The sequence below is a fragment of the Neoarius graeffei genome, chromosome 18, assembly GCF_027579695.1.
Source record: "Neoarius graeffei isolate fNeoGra1 chromosome 18, fNeoGra1.pri, whole genome shotgun sequence".
NCBI lineage: Eukaryota > Metazoa > Chordata > Actinopteri > Siluriformes > Ariidae > Neoarius > Neoarius graeffei.
Window position 1 is genome coordinate 43,962,648 of NC_083586.1, and position 17,534 is coordinate 43,980,181.

The 17,534-nt window shown below is 42.0% G+C and overlaps 1 protein-coding gene across 9 annotated transcripts in view; it reads left to right on the forward strand.

Moving 5' to 3' along the window:
- The window catches only part of atp11a (ATPase phospholipid transporting 11A), a 191,645-nt gene that overhangs the window by 127,231 nt on the left and 46,880 nt on the right, over positions 1 to 17,534 (forward strand). For all 9 annotated transcript variants that reach the window (XM_060898855.1, XM_060898856.1, XM_060898857.1 and 6 more), the window contains 3 exons: positions 1,618 to 1,721; positions 9,593 to 9,774; positions 13,104 to 13,355. In XM_060898855.1, coding sequence (XP_060754838.1) covers positions 1,618 to 1,721; positions 9,593 to 9,774; positions 13,104 to 13,355 — 538 coding nt within the window. The remainder of the gene's footprint in view (positions 1 to 1,617; positions 1,722 to 9,592; positions 9,775 to 13,103; positions 13,356 to 17,534) is intronic.

The following is a 17,534-nucleotide window of genomic DNA, read 5'->3' on the forward strand; positions in this document are numbered from 1 at the left end:
ATCAAATTTACAAAAAATGCAAATAAAAATGCCCCATTTCTCAAAATCCAGTGAATGTGGATAGAATAAAAGAGTTATTCCACTCAATCTCGTCATACATGGCTTATAGCTGTCAGCTCATGTACGACTTGATTTTGTGGAATAACTGTTAAATAAATGCCAAATGTAGCTTTACTTGTACCATCTACGTAAGTGCTTGTAAAACAGCAACGACATGCTTAGATTTAAAGAATTTGTACTGATCTCACCTTGCAATCAGTCACTATTTAGTATATTTTAATTCAAGTCCTATTTCATATTTACTCAGGATGCTCCAACTTAACTGCTTAGTTACTGCATTTACCAAATTTCTGGATAGCTACAAATTTCATGTCTTGTCAAGCTCATGTCCTTCCCCCGAACTATTAGCGCAATTGCAATGGTGTTGAAGAGAATACAGACAAAGAGGTGAGACAGCTGGACAGACTAAGGCCAAGTTTACATTAGACCGTATCTGTCTCGTTTTCTTCGCGGATGCACTGTCCGTTTACATTAAACCGCCTGGAAACGGGAATCCACCAGGGTCCACGTATTCAATCCAGATCGTGTCAGCTCCGGTGCTGTGTAAACATTGAGAATACGCGGATACGCTGTGCTGAGCTCTAGCTGGCGTCGTCATTGGACAACGTCACTGTGACATCCACCTTCCTGATTTGCTGGCGTTGGTCATGTGACGCGACTGCTGAAAAACGGCGCGGACTTCCGCCTTGTATCACCTTTTATTAAAGAGTATAAAAGTATGAAAATACTGCAAATACTGATGCAAATACTGCCCATTGTGTAGTTATGATTGTCTTTAGGCTTGCCATCCTTCCACTTGCAAGTGGTAAGTGACCTGCGCTGGGATCACACACACAGCGGCTCAGTCCCGAATCACAGCTTGTGCACTTCACTCGCGCGCTGTGTGAGCTGCGCAGGGCCGGAGTGCGCACCCTCCAGAGGGCACTCGCTGTTCAGGGCGGAGTGATTTGGAGCGCAGGATGCCTGCGGAGCCGAGCGTATCCGTGTATTGGTGTTGCTGTGTGCACGCAAATCGTGTATTGGTGTTGCTGTGTGCACGCAAATCGTGTATTGGTGTTGCTGTGTGCACACTAATCGTTTTAAAAACGTTAATCTGATGATCCGCTGATACGGTCTAATGTAAACATGGGCTAAAACACTAAAGCACTGCTGCATCACTCTCCAGTATCGACAGGAAGTCGAACGGCGTTTTGGGGAATGTAGAAAACAACTGTTAACAGCCAAACTGAAAATAGACCAACATGTAAATGTCTTTCTGCCATGATCAAGCATTCCTGCTGAGCTGTGTGTTTTCCTGCCTACACACAAACAGATCCAGTGCATTTACTCAACTGGGTCAGTGTGTGATGAGCATGTTAATGTGACCTACATACTACTGATCTTACACATGCCAAGCTCTGGACAGAAACCCTGGTACTGAACACGGAGACAAAATACACCATGATGTAAATCACTTGTAGTAATGTCAGCCGTTGCTGTTTTGCTTGTTTTTTGTTTTGTTTGTTTTCTCCTGAAATCCAATTTTTTTTATTTGTACATTTTCTTTGTCAATCTCAGGAGACTTCTACCTGTTCTGCAAAGGTGCTGACTCGTCCATTTTCCCCCGAGTCATCTCAGGGAAAGTAGACCAGGTCCGAGCTCGGGTAGAGCGTAACGCTGTGGTGAGCGAAAAATATGCCTCATTTATCATTTCACCTAAAGTTATTTATAGCTGGCATACGTACTTATGCCAGTACCTTCAAGAATTGTGTGGTTCTTGGATGTTTTTTGCAAGGTTAGGAGTTTTTACTGTACCTTGGCACCAGGGATGAAGAAAAATAAAGCTGTAGTTGCAAAAAAAAAAAAACCAAACAAACAAAAAAAAAACATTAAAAAACCCCTTTCCTATTATGTTTACAAATGCTGTGAACATTTTTTTTTCTTCCCCCCGTCTTAGAAACACTGTCCTTAAATCTTTTTCAAGTCAAGTCAACTTTATTGTCAAATATGCTATACATGCTCGACATACAGCACAGATGAAATATTAGTCTTCTCTGACCCACGGTGCAAACAGGCAATGCAATAAATAAAAACAGAATAATTGAAAAAACAAACAAACAATATAAACAGTATAAACACTCTAGATAAGATCTAGACATAGACTAAACACTCAAACAATATAAACAGTATAAATAAACAGTATAAACACTAGATAAGAACAAGACATTTTAAGATTTTCAACCAAAAAAATGGCCTATCACAATCTCATCTCATTATCTCTAGCCGCTTTATCCTGTTCTACAGGGTCGCAGGCAAGCTGGAGCCTATCCCAGCTGACTACGGGCGAAAGGCGGGGTACACCCTGGACAAGTCGCCAGGTCATCACAGGGCTGACACATAGACACAGACAACCATTCACACTCACATTCACACCTACGGTCAATTTAGAGTCACCAGTTAACCTAACCTGCATGTCTTTGGACTGTGGGGGAAACCGGAGCACCCGGAGGAAACCCACGCAGACACGGGGAGAACATGCAAAGTCCGCACAGAAAGGCCCTCGCCGGCCACGGGACTTGAACCCAGACCTTCTTGCTGTGAGGCGACAGTGCTAACCACTACATCACCGTGCCGCCTCGCCTATCACAATCTCTGGGTTAAATTGCTGACTGTCTTTGGTTCTACACTTAATACTCCTCTTTATTATGAACCCCTAAATCGCTGCTCAATAATTTTTTTTCTAAATTTTATTTATTTTTATTTTTTTTAATTATCCAGTCCACCAATCATGTCGCAGCATCACAGCATATAAAATCATCATTCAGGTCAAATTCAGTTAATATTCAAACATCAGAAAAGGTGTAAAGGTGTGATCTCTGGTCCTGTTTACACTTGATTTTAAAATGGTGATCTCTTGTGTCGTGCTGACCGCTTGTATTCCGATTACTTTACTTGCCGACGTCACTTCCATGCCATACAAACGCCAGATTTGTTTAGCATAAGCTAGCTAAGAAAACAAAAATGTTTCAAGGACAAATATACAGTATTGTGCAAAAGTCTTGGGCACCTGACTTTTTTTTTCTTTCATACAAACTTATCGATTTCTATTTTCTGACTTCTACATTATCGAGTCAGTACAAAAACATTTCAGAGTTCCAAACGTTCATTCGTTTTCCAGCACACAAATGTTAGAGGAAAAAAAAGTTTATCTGAGCAGCATATTACATAAGGGACCACTTTTCAGATTAAAAAAGAAAAAAAATAATGAAGGCTGCTGGGTTTTGGTGCAAAATTGAGAAGCGAGTGTGACCGTCAAAGTGTCCAGAAGAACCATGGCTGGTTCTATAAGATGCTCAGTAAAACCTACAGCTCATTTCCTTATAAAACTGCACTCACTGTACCTGAGACGACTTTTTTTTTTAAGCAAAGGGTCGACTCGTCTCACACCAAATACTGACTTTGTTTAGCACCACACCTAAGAAAAAATGGTAAACCCATCGAGTCGATTTTTTGTGGTTTGTACGTGTACCACCAGTCATACACACCGCCTAGTGGCCAGTGTTAGTAATTACCAGTCATACACACCGCCTAGTGGCCAGTGTTAGTAATTACCAGTCATACACACCGCCTAGTGGCCAGTGTTAGTAATTACCAGTCATACACACCGCCTAGTGGCCAGTGTTAGTAATTACCAGTCATACACACCGCCTAGTGGCCAGTGTTAGTAATTACCAGTCATACACACCGCCTAGTGGCCAGTGTTAGTAATTACCAGTCATACACACCGCCTAGTGGTGAGTGTTAGTAATTACCAGTCATACACACCGCCTAGTGGTCAGTGTTAGTAATTACCAGTCATACACACCGCCTAGTGGCCAGTGTTAGTAATTACCAGTCATACACACCGCCTAGTGGCCAGTGTTAGTAATTACCAGTCATACACACCGCCTAGTGGTGAGTGTTAGTAATTACCAGTCATACACACCGCCTAGTGGTCAGTGTTAGTAATTACCACTCATACACACCGCCTAGTGGTCAGTGTTAGTAATTACCAGTCATACACACCGCCTAGTGGCCAGTGTTAGTAATTACCACTCATACACACCGCCTAGTGGTCAGTGTTAGTAATTACCACTCATACACACCGCCTAGTGGCCAGTGTTAGTAATTACCAGTCATACACACCGCCTAGTGGTCAGTGTTAGTAATTACCACTCATACACACCGCCTAGTGGTGAGTGTTAGTAATTACCACTCATACACACCGCTAGTGGTGAGTGTTAGTAATTACCACTCATACACACCGCCTAGTGGTGAGTGTTAGTAATTACCAGTCATACACACCGCCTAGTGGTCAGTGTTAGTAATTACAGTCATACACACCGCCTAGTGGCCAGTGTTAGTAATTACCACTCATACACACCGCCTAGTGGCCAGTGTTAGTAATTACCACTCATACACACTGCCTAGTGCCCAGTAAAGAAATAAAACAAAAGAGACTGGCTATGATGTAAGAAAATTCTACAACCCAGAAACAGACGGGAGCTCCTCTTTTAGGCAGTGCCTAAATCTATATATTATGGCTTACTGCTCTTTTATAGTACTTTTTTAAATGTTGAAACATTTCATTATTTTAAACCATTTTTTGGTTTATAGCATTTCTTTACATGTGCCTAAGACCTTTGCACAGATGAGTGTTGATACACTGATGCCAAAACAACCACCACATCCTGCGTTGATGTATTTTCCCGTTACGTCATTGTCAGAGACGAGTCAGGACACATTGGTGTTTACACTACAAATGATACATGGCCAAATGCGTCCCAGACCATCTCGGCAAGTTTTTTGAACTGGAGCTCTTAGTATTTTTCTGCACGACTGACAACAGATGAAAGAGCAAGTGTGCTTAATTAAGTGGAATGAACTGTACATCCAGTCATCCTCCATATTTAAAGGCTGTAACTCGTAAAATATCTCGCAGCATTATTGTTGATCGCTATTTTGGGTTTGGGGAAATCTGATCCCAGATTCATTTTATGAAGTATATTTAGGCTCGCAGTGGAAATCGGACTCTTTTTCACTCTACCCTGGTGTTGACAGATTCACCAAGGCCTCCTGATGAGAGATGATGTAAATTTGGATGTGGTTATGTCATGAGTCAGATAGAACAAGAGCACTCACTCAGCTGCACAGGGTTAAACTAACAGTGGTGTTATATGGGATATAAAAAGGACCAGTCAAACTCCAGTGGTTACACTAATGGACAAATTGCTAGCACATTTTGATTTATTTATTATTATTATTAGTAGTAGTACTGATATAAGTTTGGTTTCATTCAGATTTGCTGGTTGAGTTGGCAGTTTTTATAACGTTCCCCAGAGTCCAACATCCAGAGAAATAAAAACTCTACTTCTGTTTATTTTTTCCCAAAAGACTTTTGATAACTTTTCATTTGATATGGTACTATTAAATATAAATATATTTATTCTATCCACATTCACTGAACATGAGGAATCGCGCACTCTGATTGGCTACTACTAGGATATCAGCTCATATACCGTAAGTAGAGAAAAACAAAACAAAATGGCGGGGCACATCAAGTCAGCCGGGCGGCACAGTGGTGTAGTGGTTAGCTCTGTCACCTCACAGCAAGAAGGTCCGGGTTCGAGCCCCGTGGCCGGTGGGGGTCTTTCTGTATGGAGTTTGCATGTTCTACCCATGTCCGCGTGGGTTTCCTCCGGGTGCTCCGGTTTCCCCCACAGTCCAAGGACATGCAGGTTAGGTTAACTGGTGACTCTAAATTGACCGTAGGTGTGAATGGTTGTCTGTGTCTATGTGTCAGCCCTGTGATGACGTGGCGACTTGTCCAGGGTGTACCCCGCCTTTCGCCCGTAGTCAGCTGGGATAGGCTCCAGCTTGCCTGCGACCCTGTAGAACAGGATAAAGCAGCTAGAGATAATGAGATGAGACATCAAGTCAGATATAACACTTTATCAAGTAGTTAAAAGAATATAGTCGTCGTCCCCAATCAATCAATCAATCAATCAATCAATCAATCAATCAATAGCCTGTTCCACACTGCGGCCCAGTAGGTGGCACCAAACCACCAAAAACCCTAAAGAAGAAACAAAAATGGCAGCACGTGTTACTGAAACAACTGAGGACGAAATAAAAACTCTACTTGAAAACAACCCCCCCCCCCAAAAAAAGCAACAAAATATGGAATACAAGTATTTAATAGTAAGAACGTATTTTTTTTTCCTCAATAATTATTATAGTATTTTTCACAAATTACTCCTGTCATTTCTCCGGTTTGTTTACATTCTAAGTGGAGATTATTTTGTCGGACGTTTTGTATAAAGTTTTTATTTATTGAATTTGCAAAAAAGTAAAAATGCTCTGTTTTTCTCAAAATCCAGTAACTGTGGATAGAATAAAACAGTTATCCCACTCAATCTGGTCATACACAGCTTATAGTCACTTCAGCACTACATGCCTCGTCAGCTATCCGCTCATGTACGACTCGATTTCGTGGAATAACTGTTAAATATATATGTGATAGTTCTCCCGAAAATATTGTATGGCGTTCCAGTTTACACTGCTAGTTTTTCAGATCTTACCGTTGTCCAGCGCTTTTTAAAAAGATACTATAAAGAGACACTATACATTTAACTCGTTTTAACACCTTGGAGCTTTTGGAGAAGCGTGACCGCCGCTTTTTTAATAAAATCAAAAATAGAGACCATCCTTTACATAGCTTCCTCGCTACTTCTAAAGAATCATCGGAGCGACCTAGAAATAGAACCTGTATAAGATCCAAGATTTTTTTTAAGTAGGTTAATATTTTTAAATATAATTTAGTGTCTTTTTTTAAAGATTTTGTAGTGTATTTTTTTTTAATCTATCCTAATTTGTAACATCTAATATATTTTTATCCAATGAAGTAAACACAAACCAAACATATGTCAATTAGATTATATATTCAAATCCAAATTGGATTTTTTTTCCCAGATTATTGATTTTGCTCTATAGTTGAGAATGCGATATTGCTTTTATGTAACCGTTAATATCAACACTGATTCCATGAACATTAATGTTGTTATAATTAACATTAATGCAACATTTAATATTGAGTAAGTAACAAAATATGGCCAAATGTTCTGTTTTATTTTTCTCTTTTAGCAGAAATGGATGTGGACGAAGCCATACTCTGTACACTATCACATGTTTGTTTGCTTGCTAGCTCACCTTGATTTGTAAAGTTGTAGTAATTAATCTGTATAAAAATAAATTTGTCATATTGGCTAAAACGGTCACTGTGTCCTGACAGTAGTGCATAATACAGATAATCTGTGAACAAAATCAGGCTCCTCTGGGTCCCCTAGTGCTCCTAATGCCATTTGAAAGAATCCAGCGTGACTGAATCAAAGCAACCAGAGACAGGAGCATCTGATGGAGCGTCACGCTGCTCACGTGTACACATGTTGCCGGCATTCCTTCTCCCCTGCGTATGCTCTCACTCCATGCTGTTTATCTGGCCCCTTCAGTTGCCATGGTTGCTAGCCTGTGTGTACACGGCAGCCTCCTCTGCGGGCGGGGGTTTTGGACGCAGAGCTGGAGTGCAACGGAGAGTCACAAGGAGAGGGATCTAGAAGTTGTACTTGTTCAAATTTTCAAGCTAAATCCCGATTTGTACTTCGTCACATCTGCACTGTAGGTACGGCGTCAATGCTTGCTTGTGCAAGGGGAAAGCATTTATACTTGGATGTAAGATTACAATCTTCCTTAAAGCAGTAAAATTGAACCCCAGATGTCACTATATATGCTATGAAGGGTGTAACATCATGACTTTCTCAGATCTCCATAGTGTAAAATATGTGCCATTTTGATTCTATCCACATTCACTGGATATGAGCAATCATGCGCTCTGATTGGCTACTCTACTACTAGGCTATCAGCTCATATACCGTAAGTAGAGAAAAACAAAATGGTGGCGCGTATCAAATCAGATATATCACTTTATTATCAAGAATGTAAAAGAAACCGAAATAGCGAAAAGAATATAGTGTCCTCCACCCCCCCCAAAAAAAAATCACCTGTTCCACTCTCCAACCCAGTCAGTGGCGCTAAAGACCCTAAAGAAGAAGAAGAAAATGGCGGAGCGTGTTACTGAACCAACTAAGGACAAAATAAAAACTCTACTCGAAAACAACCCCCCCCCAAAAAAACAAAACAAAAAAAAGCACCAAAATATGGAGAAAAAGTATTTGATGGTAAGAACTTTTTTTTTTTCAATAATTATTATTATAGCATTTTTCACAAATTGCTTCTGTCATTTCACCGGTTTCTTTACATTCTAAGCAGAAATGATTTTGTCGGACGTTTTTTTATCAAATTTTTATTTATCGAATTTGGGGGCCCCCCCCCAAAAAAACCCTGTTTTTCTCAAAATCCAGTGAATGTGAACAGAATAAAACAGTTATTCCGCTCAATCTCGTCGTACATGGTTTATAGCCGACTCGGCACTATGACCTGTAAGTATATTTGATGATGATCTATCCACATTGACTGGATAGGAATGTGCGCCCGCGCTCTGATTGGCTACTCTACTACTAGGATATCAGCTCATATACCGTGAGTAGAGAAAAACAAAATGGCGGAGTGTGTTGCTGAACCAACCAAGGAAGAAATAAAAACTCTACTCGAAAACAAAACCCCCCAAAATACACAAAAGCAATAAAATATGGAATAAAAGTATTTGATGGTAAGAACTCTTCTCTCCCCCCCCCCCCCCCAAGAATAATTATTATAGCTTTTTTCACAAATTGCTCCTGTCATTTCGCCAGTTTGCTTACATTCTAAGCGGAAATGATTGTCATGTTTTGTATAAAGTTTTTATTCATCGAATTTGCAAAAAATAAAGATAAAAATGCTCTGTTTCTCAAAACCCAGTGAATGTGGATAGAATAAGTTATTCGACTCAATCTCGTTGTACATGGGTTATGGCCGACTCAGCACTATGCTGTCGGCTCATGTATAACTTGATATCGTGGAATAACTGTAAAATATCTTAAACGGTTACTTGGTCTGGGCGGCACGATGGTGTAGTGGTTAGCACAGACGCCTCACAGCAAGAAGGTCCGGGTTCGAGCCCCGTGGCCGGCGAGGGCCTTTCTGTGTGGAGTTTGCATGTTCTCCCCGTGTCCGCGTGGGTTTCCTCCGGGTGCTCCGGTTTCCCCCACAGTCCAAAGACATGCAGGTTAGGTTAACTGGCGACTCTAAATTGACCGTAGGTGTGAGTGTGAATGGTTGTCTGTGTCTATGTGTCAGCCCTGTGATGACCTGCCGATTTGTCCAGGGTGTACCCCGCCTTTCACCCGTAGTCAGCTGAGATAGGCTCCAGCTTGCCTGCGACCCTGTAGAACAGGATAAAGCGGCTAGAGATAATGAGATGAGATGAGGTTACTTGGTCTATCCTCTGTCTGTGCATTGTCACTTATGTTTCATTTCCCTTCTAAATGCTTATGATTGCGTGTTTGATCTTCCGCATTAGGAGGGTTTACGGACACTTTGCGTAGCGTATAAGAAGCTGACTCGGGAAGACTACGAGGAAGTGTGTCATCTCATCAACAGCGCTAAGCTAGCTCTGCAGGAGCGGGACAGGAAACTGGCTGAGGCGTATGACTTCATCGAGAGGGATTTCATCCTGCTGGGAGCCACAGCTGTCGAGGATAGGTGAGTCATGAATCAGAACGGATTGTGAATCAGTTTCTTTCTGACATGAATGTAATTGTCCGTCCTGTACATGTATGTTCCATGTTTACTGAAGCAGCAGTCATGCATGCTCAGCCAGTCAATAAAGTCCATCCGTAAGGCTCCGCCGTCAGCAATTAACATGGGGTTAAAGTAATTGGAGTCGATTGAATCGATTTGTGGCCAGCAGTGTGGCATCTTGATGAAGTGAAGATACAGGTCATGCTCTTAAAAGTTTTCAAAATAAATCAGGATTATGAGTGAAGCAGGAACTTCGTCAAGAGCAAAATGCGGAATTTTACTCACTGGGTTTAGACATCAGTGTACACTGCACCAATGAATCTCCAACAGCAGATGACTGAGTGGAATGAATATGGAATGATTGACGCTTGCGGCTGACCGTGCAGCCAGAAATTTTTGACCAAGAAATTGTAATGGGTTTTTGAATGGTAACCACCAGGAGCTGCCACTTGTCTGTCTTATTTCTTATTAATCGCAGCACATCGAATAATTGTTCCACAAAATCGAGTCGTACGGTACATGAGCCGATAGCCGACGAGGCGCGTAGCTCTGAGGTGGCTATAAGCCATGTGCAATGAGATTGAATGGAATAACTGTTTTATTCTACTCACATTTCACTGGCTTCTTGAGAAACGGAACATTTTTATGCCTCCACCACCTTAAGGTGCAGGAGGCATTATGTTTTCAGGTTGTCCGTGCGTGTGTCCATGCGTGCGTCCGTCCCGAAACCTTGTGAACACGATATCTCAAAGGCTAATGAAAGGAATTTCACCAAACTTTCACCATTTGTGCGCTTTGGGACAAACATGAACTGATTTAGATTTTGAGATCAAAAGGTCTAAGGTCAAGGTCACTGTGAGGTCAAATGTCTGTCCGAAAACCTTGTGAACGCGATATCTCAAAGACTAATGAAAGGAATTTCACCAAACTTTCACCATTTGTGCGCTTTGGGACAAACATGAACTGATTAGATTTTGAGGTTAAAAGGTCACAGGTCAAGATTACTGTGAGGTCAAATGTCCATCCCCAAACCTTGTGAACGCGATATCTCAAAGACTAATGAAAGGAATTTCACCAAACTTTCACCATTTGTGCACTTTGGGACAAAGATGAAATGATTTAGATTTTGAGATCAAAAGGTCTAAGGTCAAGGTCACTGTGAGGTCAAATGTCTGTCCGAAAACCTTGTGAACACGATATCTCCAAGGCAAATGAAAGGAATTTCACCAAACTTTCACCATTTGTGCATTTGGGGACAAACATTAACTGATTAGATTTTGAGGTTAAAAGGTCACAGGTCAAGATTACTGTGAGGTCAAATGTCCATCCCCAAATCACAACTTAATAAAGCATGTAGTCTACCAGGCGGAGGCATCCCCATCGATGCCGTTGTAAAGAAACCGGCGAAATGACGGGAGCAATTTGTGAAAAATGCTGTAATAATAATTCTTGAAAAATAGAAAAGATATGTTCTTACCATCAAATATTTTGTTGCTTTATTATTATTTTTTTTGTGTGTTTTGTTTTCGAGTAGTTTATTTCGTCCTTGGTTGGTTCAGCAACACACGCCGCCATTTTTCTTCTTCTTCTTCTTTAGGGTGTTTTGGTGCATTACTGCTCCCAGTGAATGTGGATAGAAAGGTGCATTACTGCCCCCAACTGGACTGTAGTGTAGAACGGAGATATTTTTTTGGGGGGGAGAACTATATTCTTTTAGCTATTTCTATTTTCTGGATAGAATAATACATTTTATTCCAAGAATAGAGAGTATGGCTGGGTAAAATTCCAGTACATTTTCCGTATACAGTAGTCCTTTCCCAAATCACATTTCTCAAGTAGAAACCTGAGTGTGTATTAATATCAACTCCCTCCTTCCCTGTCTGTGGGACGACACGTTATTCCTCTTCAGGGTTGACAGCCCTGAAAATGTGAAAGTACATGAAGTGCTTCTTGAATGTCTACGACTTTGCAGTGAAGTCAGACAGCGAATAAAATGCCTTAAATTCCCAAATCTCCCTTTGGAAGACAAATAAACTGGATGAAATTGAGGGTTAAAGGGTGATATGGAGTCTAAAAAAAAAAAACCACGGACTTCAGATCGGTTGCCTGAGTGCAAGTTAAATAAAGGGTTAGAAATCCAAACAGTGGCAGCGGGAGTGAAGGAATGTGCAGGAGTGAGAAAGACCCAAATGAAAGTGTTGAGCCTGAAGCAGAATGAGTCCTGGCAGCTCTTGATGAGTCGCAGTGCAGCAGGCGATGCTCAGCAGGGGGTGTCATGCAGTAATTGTCTGGCAGTAGAGCAGGACTGCGACTCCTTGCTGCTGTGCGGTTTAATTATCGTGTGAAGCAGCCTGTGACAGGACGACTCGGGATCAGCTCCTCTCACCTCTCCCGAGAACATACAACTACTACTGTACTGCGAGTGATAGTGTAACTTCAGCAAAAAGCATGCGTGTACAGTAAATAGTAACGGCGTAATACGTAGTGGACACCAGTGTGTTTAGTTGTTAATATACACTCACTTTCCACACACACTTAGCAAGACAAGGTGATGAGGTGGAACCTGGTATGGTGTTCAGCTGTTGTAGCTCATCCGTTTGATGTGTTGTGCATTTTGACATGCTTTTCTGCTCACCACGGTTGTAAAGAGTGCTTATTTGAGTTATCATAGCCTCCCTGGTCGCTTGAATAATTCTTTAAGGAAATCTCTGATCATCTTTAGCATTACTAACGTGAACACGAATAACATGTAATCAAATTTGTAATCTCATCTCATTATCTCTAGCCGCTTTATCCTGTTCTACAAGGTCGCAGGCAAGCTGGAGCCTATCCCAGCTGACTACGGGCGAAAGGCGGGGTACACCCTGGACAAGTCGCCAGGTCATCACAGGGCTGACACATAGACACAGACAACCATTCACACTCACATTCACACCTACGGTCAATTTAGAGTCACCAGTTAACCTAACCTGCATGTCTTTGGTCTGTGGGGGAAACCGGAGCACCCGGAGGAAACCCACGCGGACACGGGGAGAACATGCAAACTCCGCACAGAAAGGCCCTCGCCGGCCACGGGGCTCGAACCCAGACCTTCTTGCTGTGAGGCGACAGTGCTAACCACTACACCACCGTGCCGCCCCAAATTTGTAATATCCATCGATATTTTCTGCTATAATTGTACAACCGGTCCTGTTGTAGGATGTTGTGAAGACAGTCTTTTATATATTTAAAAAAAAAAAAGCCATTGAAGTCAGTTTTGCATGGATCATCTTTTGGATTCTGGTTTCCAGGCTGCAGGACAAAGCGGCAGACACCATCGAGTCCCTGCACAAGGCAGGCATGAAGGTGTGGGTCCTTACTGGCGACAAGATGGAGACTGCGGCTGCCACGTGCTACGCCAGCAAGCTGTTCCGCAGGAGCACGCAGATCCTGGAGCTGACCACAAAGAGGACGGAGGAGCAGAGCCTGCACGACGTGCTGTTCGACCTGAGCAGAACTGTACTGCGGCAGCATGGAACCATGAGCCGAGACGTGTACTCTGGGTGGGTACTCACTCGCGCACACGCATACACAGAATCAAATGTACTACACAAGGCAAGATCAAGTGATATGGCTGTGAGAAGACACATAGTATGTGGATAATATACATCATATTTATAGTATACTGTAATGGTAATGGACATTGACAGAGGACATCAGGCAAGACAATGATGTTTGCAGATATTGCGATCTGTAGTGAGAACAGGGCCTTTCAATGTTAACCCGACACGCGCCTTAAAGGTCATAGGCAAAGGTTTTAAATTTATGCACATTTGAAACTTTATATGTTAAAGCCTCTGTAATTTTTTTCTGGTCCCAAGAAGTATTGTTAATAAGTAATAATTAAAATAAGTTAGCGTGGATCGTGGCGAATTTCTGTTCGACGATTTTCATGACCACTCGGCACGTGACGTCATTCAAGCCAAACAAATCGCTTGAGTTGAGTCCACTTCCGTTTATTTGCATTGCCGTTTGGTTTGAGTGCAGACGTGCGTTCGGGAATTTCCAAAGAAAAACCATGCCTTATTGTTGTGCAGTCAACTGTAACAACGGGACCGGTTTAGGAAGAAGTTTTTACCTTTTTCCGAGAGAGGAGAAGAGGCGGAGAGAGTGGATTGTGCGCGTGAAGCGAGAGGGTTGGCAGCCGGGTAAATACGCCACTCTGTGCTCCGATCATTTTTTTGAAGAATCCCCATCTGTTGGAGAGTTTAGGTGTCAGTGTCGGACAGAGAAGGCTCAAACCTGACGCTGTTCCGACAAAATTCAAACACGAAATCAAGCAGTCAAAAAAGAAATGGACCAGCAACGCTCAAGCAAAAAGGAGAAGATTGGAGGTAAACATTTTTACTTTTGCTTGCAATTGAAAGGTCAAGAATCCTGAGGGATCCTGTACAATCATTGTGGAAATGAGACAAAAGGGATATTTCCTCGCTTAGAGTCCGCTATAAATAGTATAATGCTGTGGATGGCAGGCTAATGTGGCCTACCGGCGCACTGTCCAGTAATCGTTCCCTATATCCACTAGGAAGGGCGGTTTAATTATTCTTCAAAGGGGCTCTTATTTAGTATTACAACGAAAGTAAGAATTTATCATAACTACCTGGATAAATCGTTTGGACGTGAGTCTTGTTGAGGTCCGGGGTCACCGCAATCAGAGTCGGCCGAGTCGCTGTCCGATTCCGAGGCCGCATGGTCAAACCAGTGAGCCACATTCACCGATTGCTTCGCAACGGCCATAGGTTCAAACATATATGGTTTCACCTCTCGATATTTAATTCGGAGAGTTCCTACTTCAAAATCACTATCGCTTTCAGACATTTTACACAACCTCTCACGACCAAAGTCCGTACACATGTGTTCGGTTCGCAAGTAAACACAGAGCTGCTCCCAGTCTGTTTGGCTTAAATGACGTCACGACGACGGCCCCCTGGTGGTGAAAGTGCACATAAGTGAGATGTAAACAAACCTTTGGAACTTGCACAAACCAGTATATTTTAACCGTTTTATTCAATTTTAGGGTGCAGATTAGACACCAGGAAGATGGAATTTGCTTTTTGGGTCGTTCTTCTAGAAAATAAAGTTGATATTCTATGTTCCACCTCTGACCCTTGCCTATGACCTTTAAAGAGTTGGTTAGTACTGGGACAGGAGACTGCCGGGGAAGACCAAATCCTGGCATAAGAGGGATTTTTTTTTTTAGATAATTTGCTGCTTGTATTAGGGTTAGGATTTTGGTAGACTTTGTATTTTTTAAACTACTTGATGATGTAATAAGACTGGACTCATTAATAAATTCAAAATATACTGTATATCACTCTTTCAATTGCAATTGTTGCTGGTCCAGTGGTTAAGGTGTTGGGTTAAGAATCAGAAGGCTCTGAGTTTGAATCCCAGTTAAAGGAAATATCTTACAAATAAACAAAGTGAGCTAAAAGTCTGTCTTTATGTTGGTCTTTTTTTATTTTTTTATAAAAGCTGCATATTGAGTTTATTCTCAATGATGTAACCACTAAAGTGATGAAAATGGACGAGACTAATTTTTTTTTTTGTCAAGGAGGCCGCCATAACTCCATCGTGCGTGACGGCATCATTTTACACGAGCACAGTGGAGGTGTACAAGTGCATGCTATACTAGACTATAGTATAATATTATGGTCTAGCGTGATTTCTCGGTCAATTTGTTTGCGTTTCTCTACAAAAATTATGCCAATGCAGTATTAGAAAAGGAATCAAAATAAAGTAGTGGCTAGATTCTTGCCTGTTTATTTTAAATAAATATATTTACCTGCTTATCTTCCATCCATTTGATGGGTGACACGGTATGCCGTTGTGCTGCTGGTGTTTTATCAGGATCTCGTCTGGCTTCAGTCGTTTCTTCCCAGTGACTTTTTTTTTTCATACAAGTCCTCCACAAACCAATCTTCTGTAAAATTTGCTGCACAATTTGCTGCTTTTTCTAGGAGTAAAGTTTTCTCGCTTTACTTGATGAAACCACTCGGCAGAACGTCTTGGTTCCTTCAAAGGATAGCCATGCCATGACAGTTACGGTGTTTTCTTGGGTCCCGAATCGTGGTTTTCACACTTGTAGGCAGTGCATTTACCCATCTTTGAGAAGATCTAGATGAAGACACTACTCCTTCACAAACCACTAGAATTATACTACCTCAAACGTAATACACAGACAAAATAATGCTTGAAAAAAATGGACAGTGATGATGGCTCTGGCTGCACGCGATGGCGGATCCAGGACAGAATCAAGAAGACATGCGGAATCCTACGTCACGCAACGCCACCCTCGTTTTTATCTCCTAACGTGTCCATGTATTTGGCTAATCCAGTATGGCTACGCTTGGGGAAATGACGCAACAGATTGATGTTACAACTTTAACATGTTTCTTAAACTAAAGTCCACTTTATTTATTTATTTATTTATTTATTTATTTTGTCTAGAACATCTTGTATTAACGTGTAATGATGAACTTTTCATAACCCTGTAATGTCAAAATTTCCTGGTTAATCGCTTTAAGTATGGAAAAAGTTGTTTTAAAAAAGCTAATTAGGTAGATAGGAATAGTTAGACAGACAAGAGGAAATACTAAGCAGGTGTAGACCGAGAGGAAGTGAATGGAAGAAAGGGAGACAGAAGTAGTGATGGAAAATCCCTTTTAAGGATCTTGGATAATCCAAAATTTTACCTTGGTTGGAAATTGAATGAATGAATGAATGAATGAATGAACCCTTTATTATCACTGTACTAGTGAAATTGACCATCAACCTGTCCTTACATACATACATATAATTAAGGGGAGTAGACAGGACAGGAAGACAGGGGAAAAAAAAGAAATTACAGAGAACATGAGGAAAGGAGAAGAGAAAAAAACACCCCCACTCTATGCTCCTGCGAGAGTACAGTGTGGGAACATTAAAAAAAAATCCTCAGCACATACAGTAAGCACAAAAAACATAAGTACACTTTACAACATGAAAACACGGGACTTAAAGGGGGGGAGGGGAGGAGGTAGAGGTAACGCAGCGCAAGCAAGCAGCCGCCTGCTCCTGCAGCCATGAGGGCGCTGGTCACGCACCCGCTTGTCACACTGGGGGTGGAGGCGGCGACTGCGGGAAGTGGGGGAAGGAATGCAAGGAATGCGAGAGCGTCTCAGCAGTGACCTTCAGGGGGAGATGTTGTCCCAGCAACGGCCTTGGCCGAGGCCAGTGCTGTTTCAGGGAGCCGAAAGTAGATAAGATTGGGATTGTTTGGTCTTGCGAGCAGACGCATTTTTTTGCCCGTCCACTCTGATTGTCCATATCTGTCCAATTTGGTCTCCGAAATACTTTTTCTTTGCAAAGCCGAAGGCTTCTCCAAGATGACAACCATGTTGTGGTTCAAGTTCTGAATAGCCACAGTCTGAGTGCCGACAGCTCTGCCCACCGCTTCAATCATATCGGGCAGCTTTGTGGGGCTTTGAACAGCTGTCACCATTTTCTGATTTCCTCGATAAACCAGGGCAATGCCTAATCCAATCAGCAAAAGTCCTGTAATCATGGTTCCGAATAGGTAGATATCTTTAATGTCCTTCACAGAAAGAATCGCCAGGCACACAACCCGCCACCGCTCCCACGTATCCATCGTGTAACCAGCTGCGAACGTTCCGGCAGGACAGGCGGGTTCCCCCGAACCC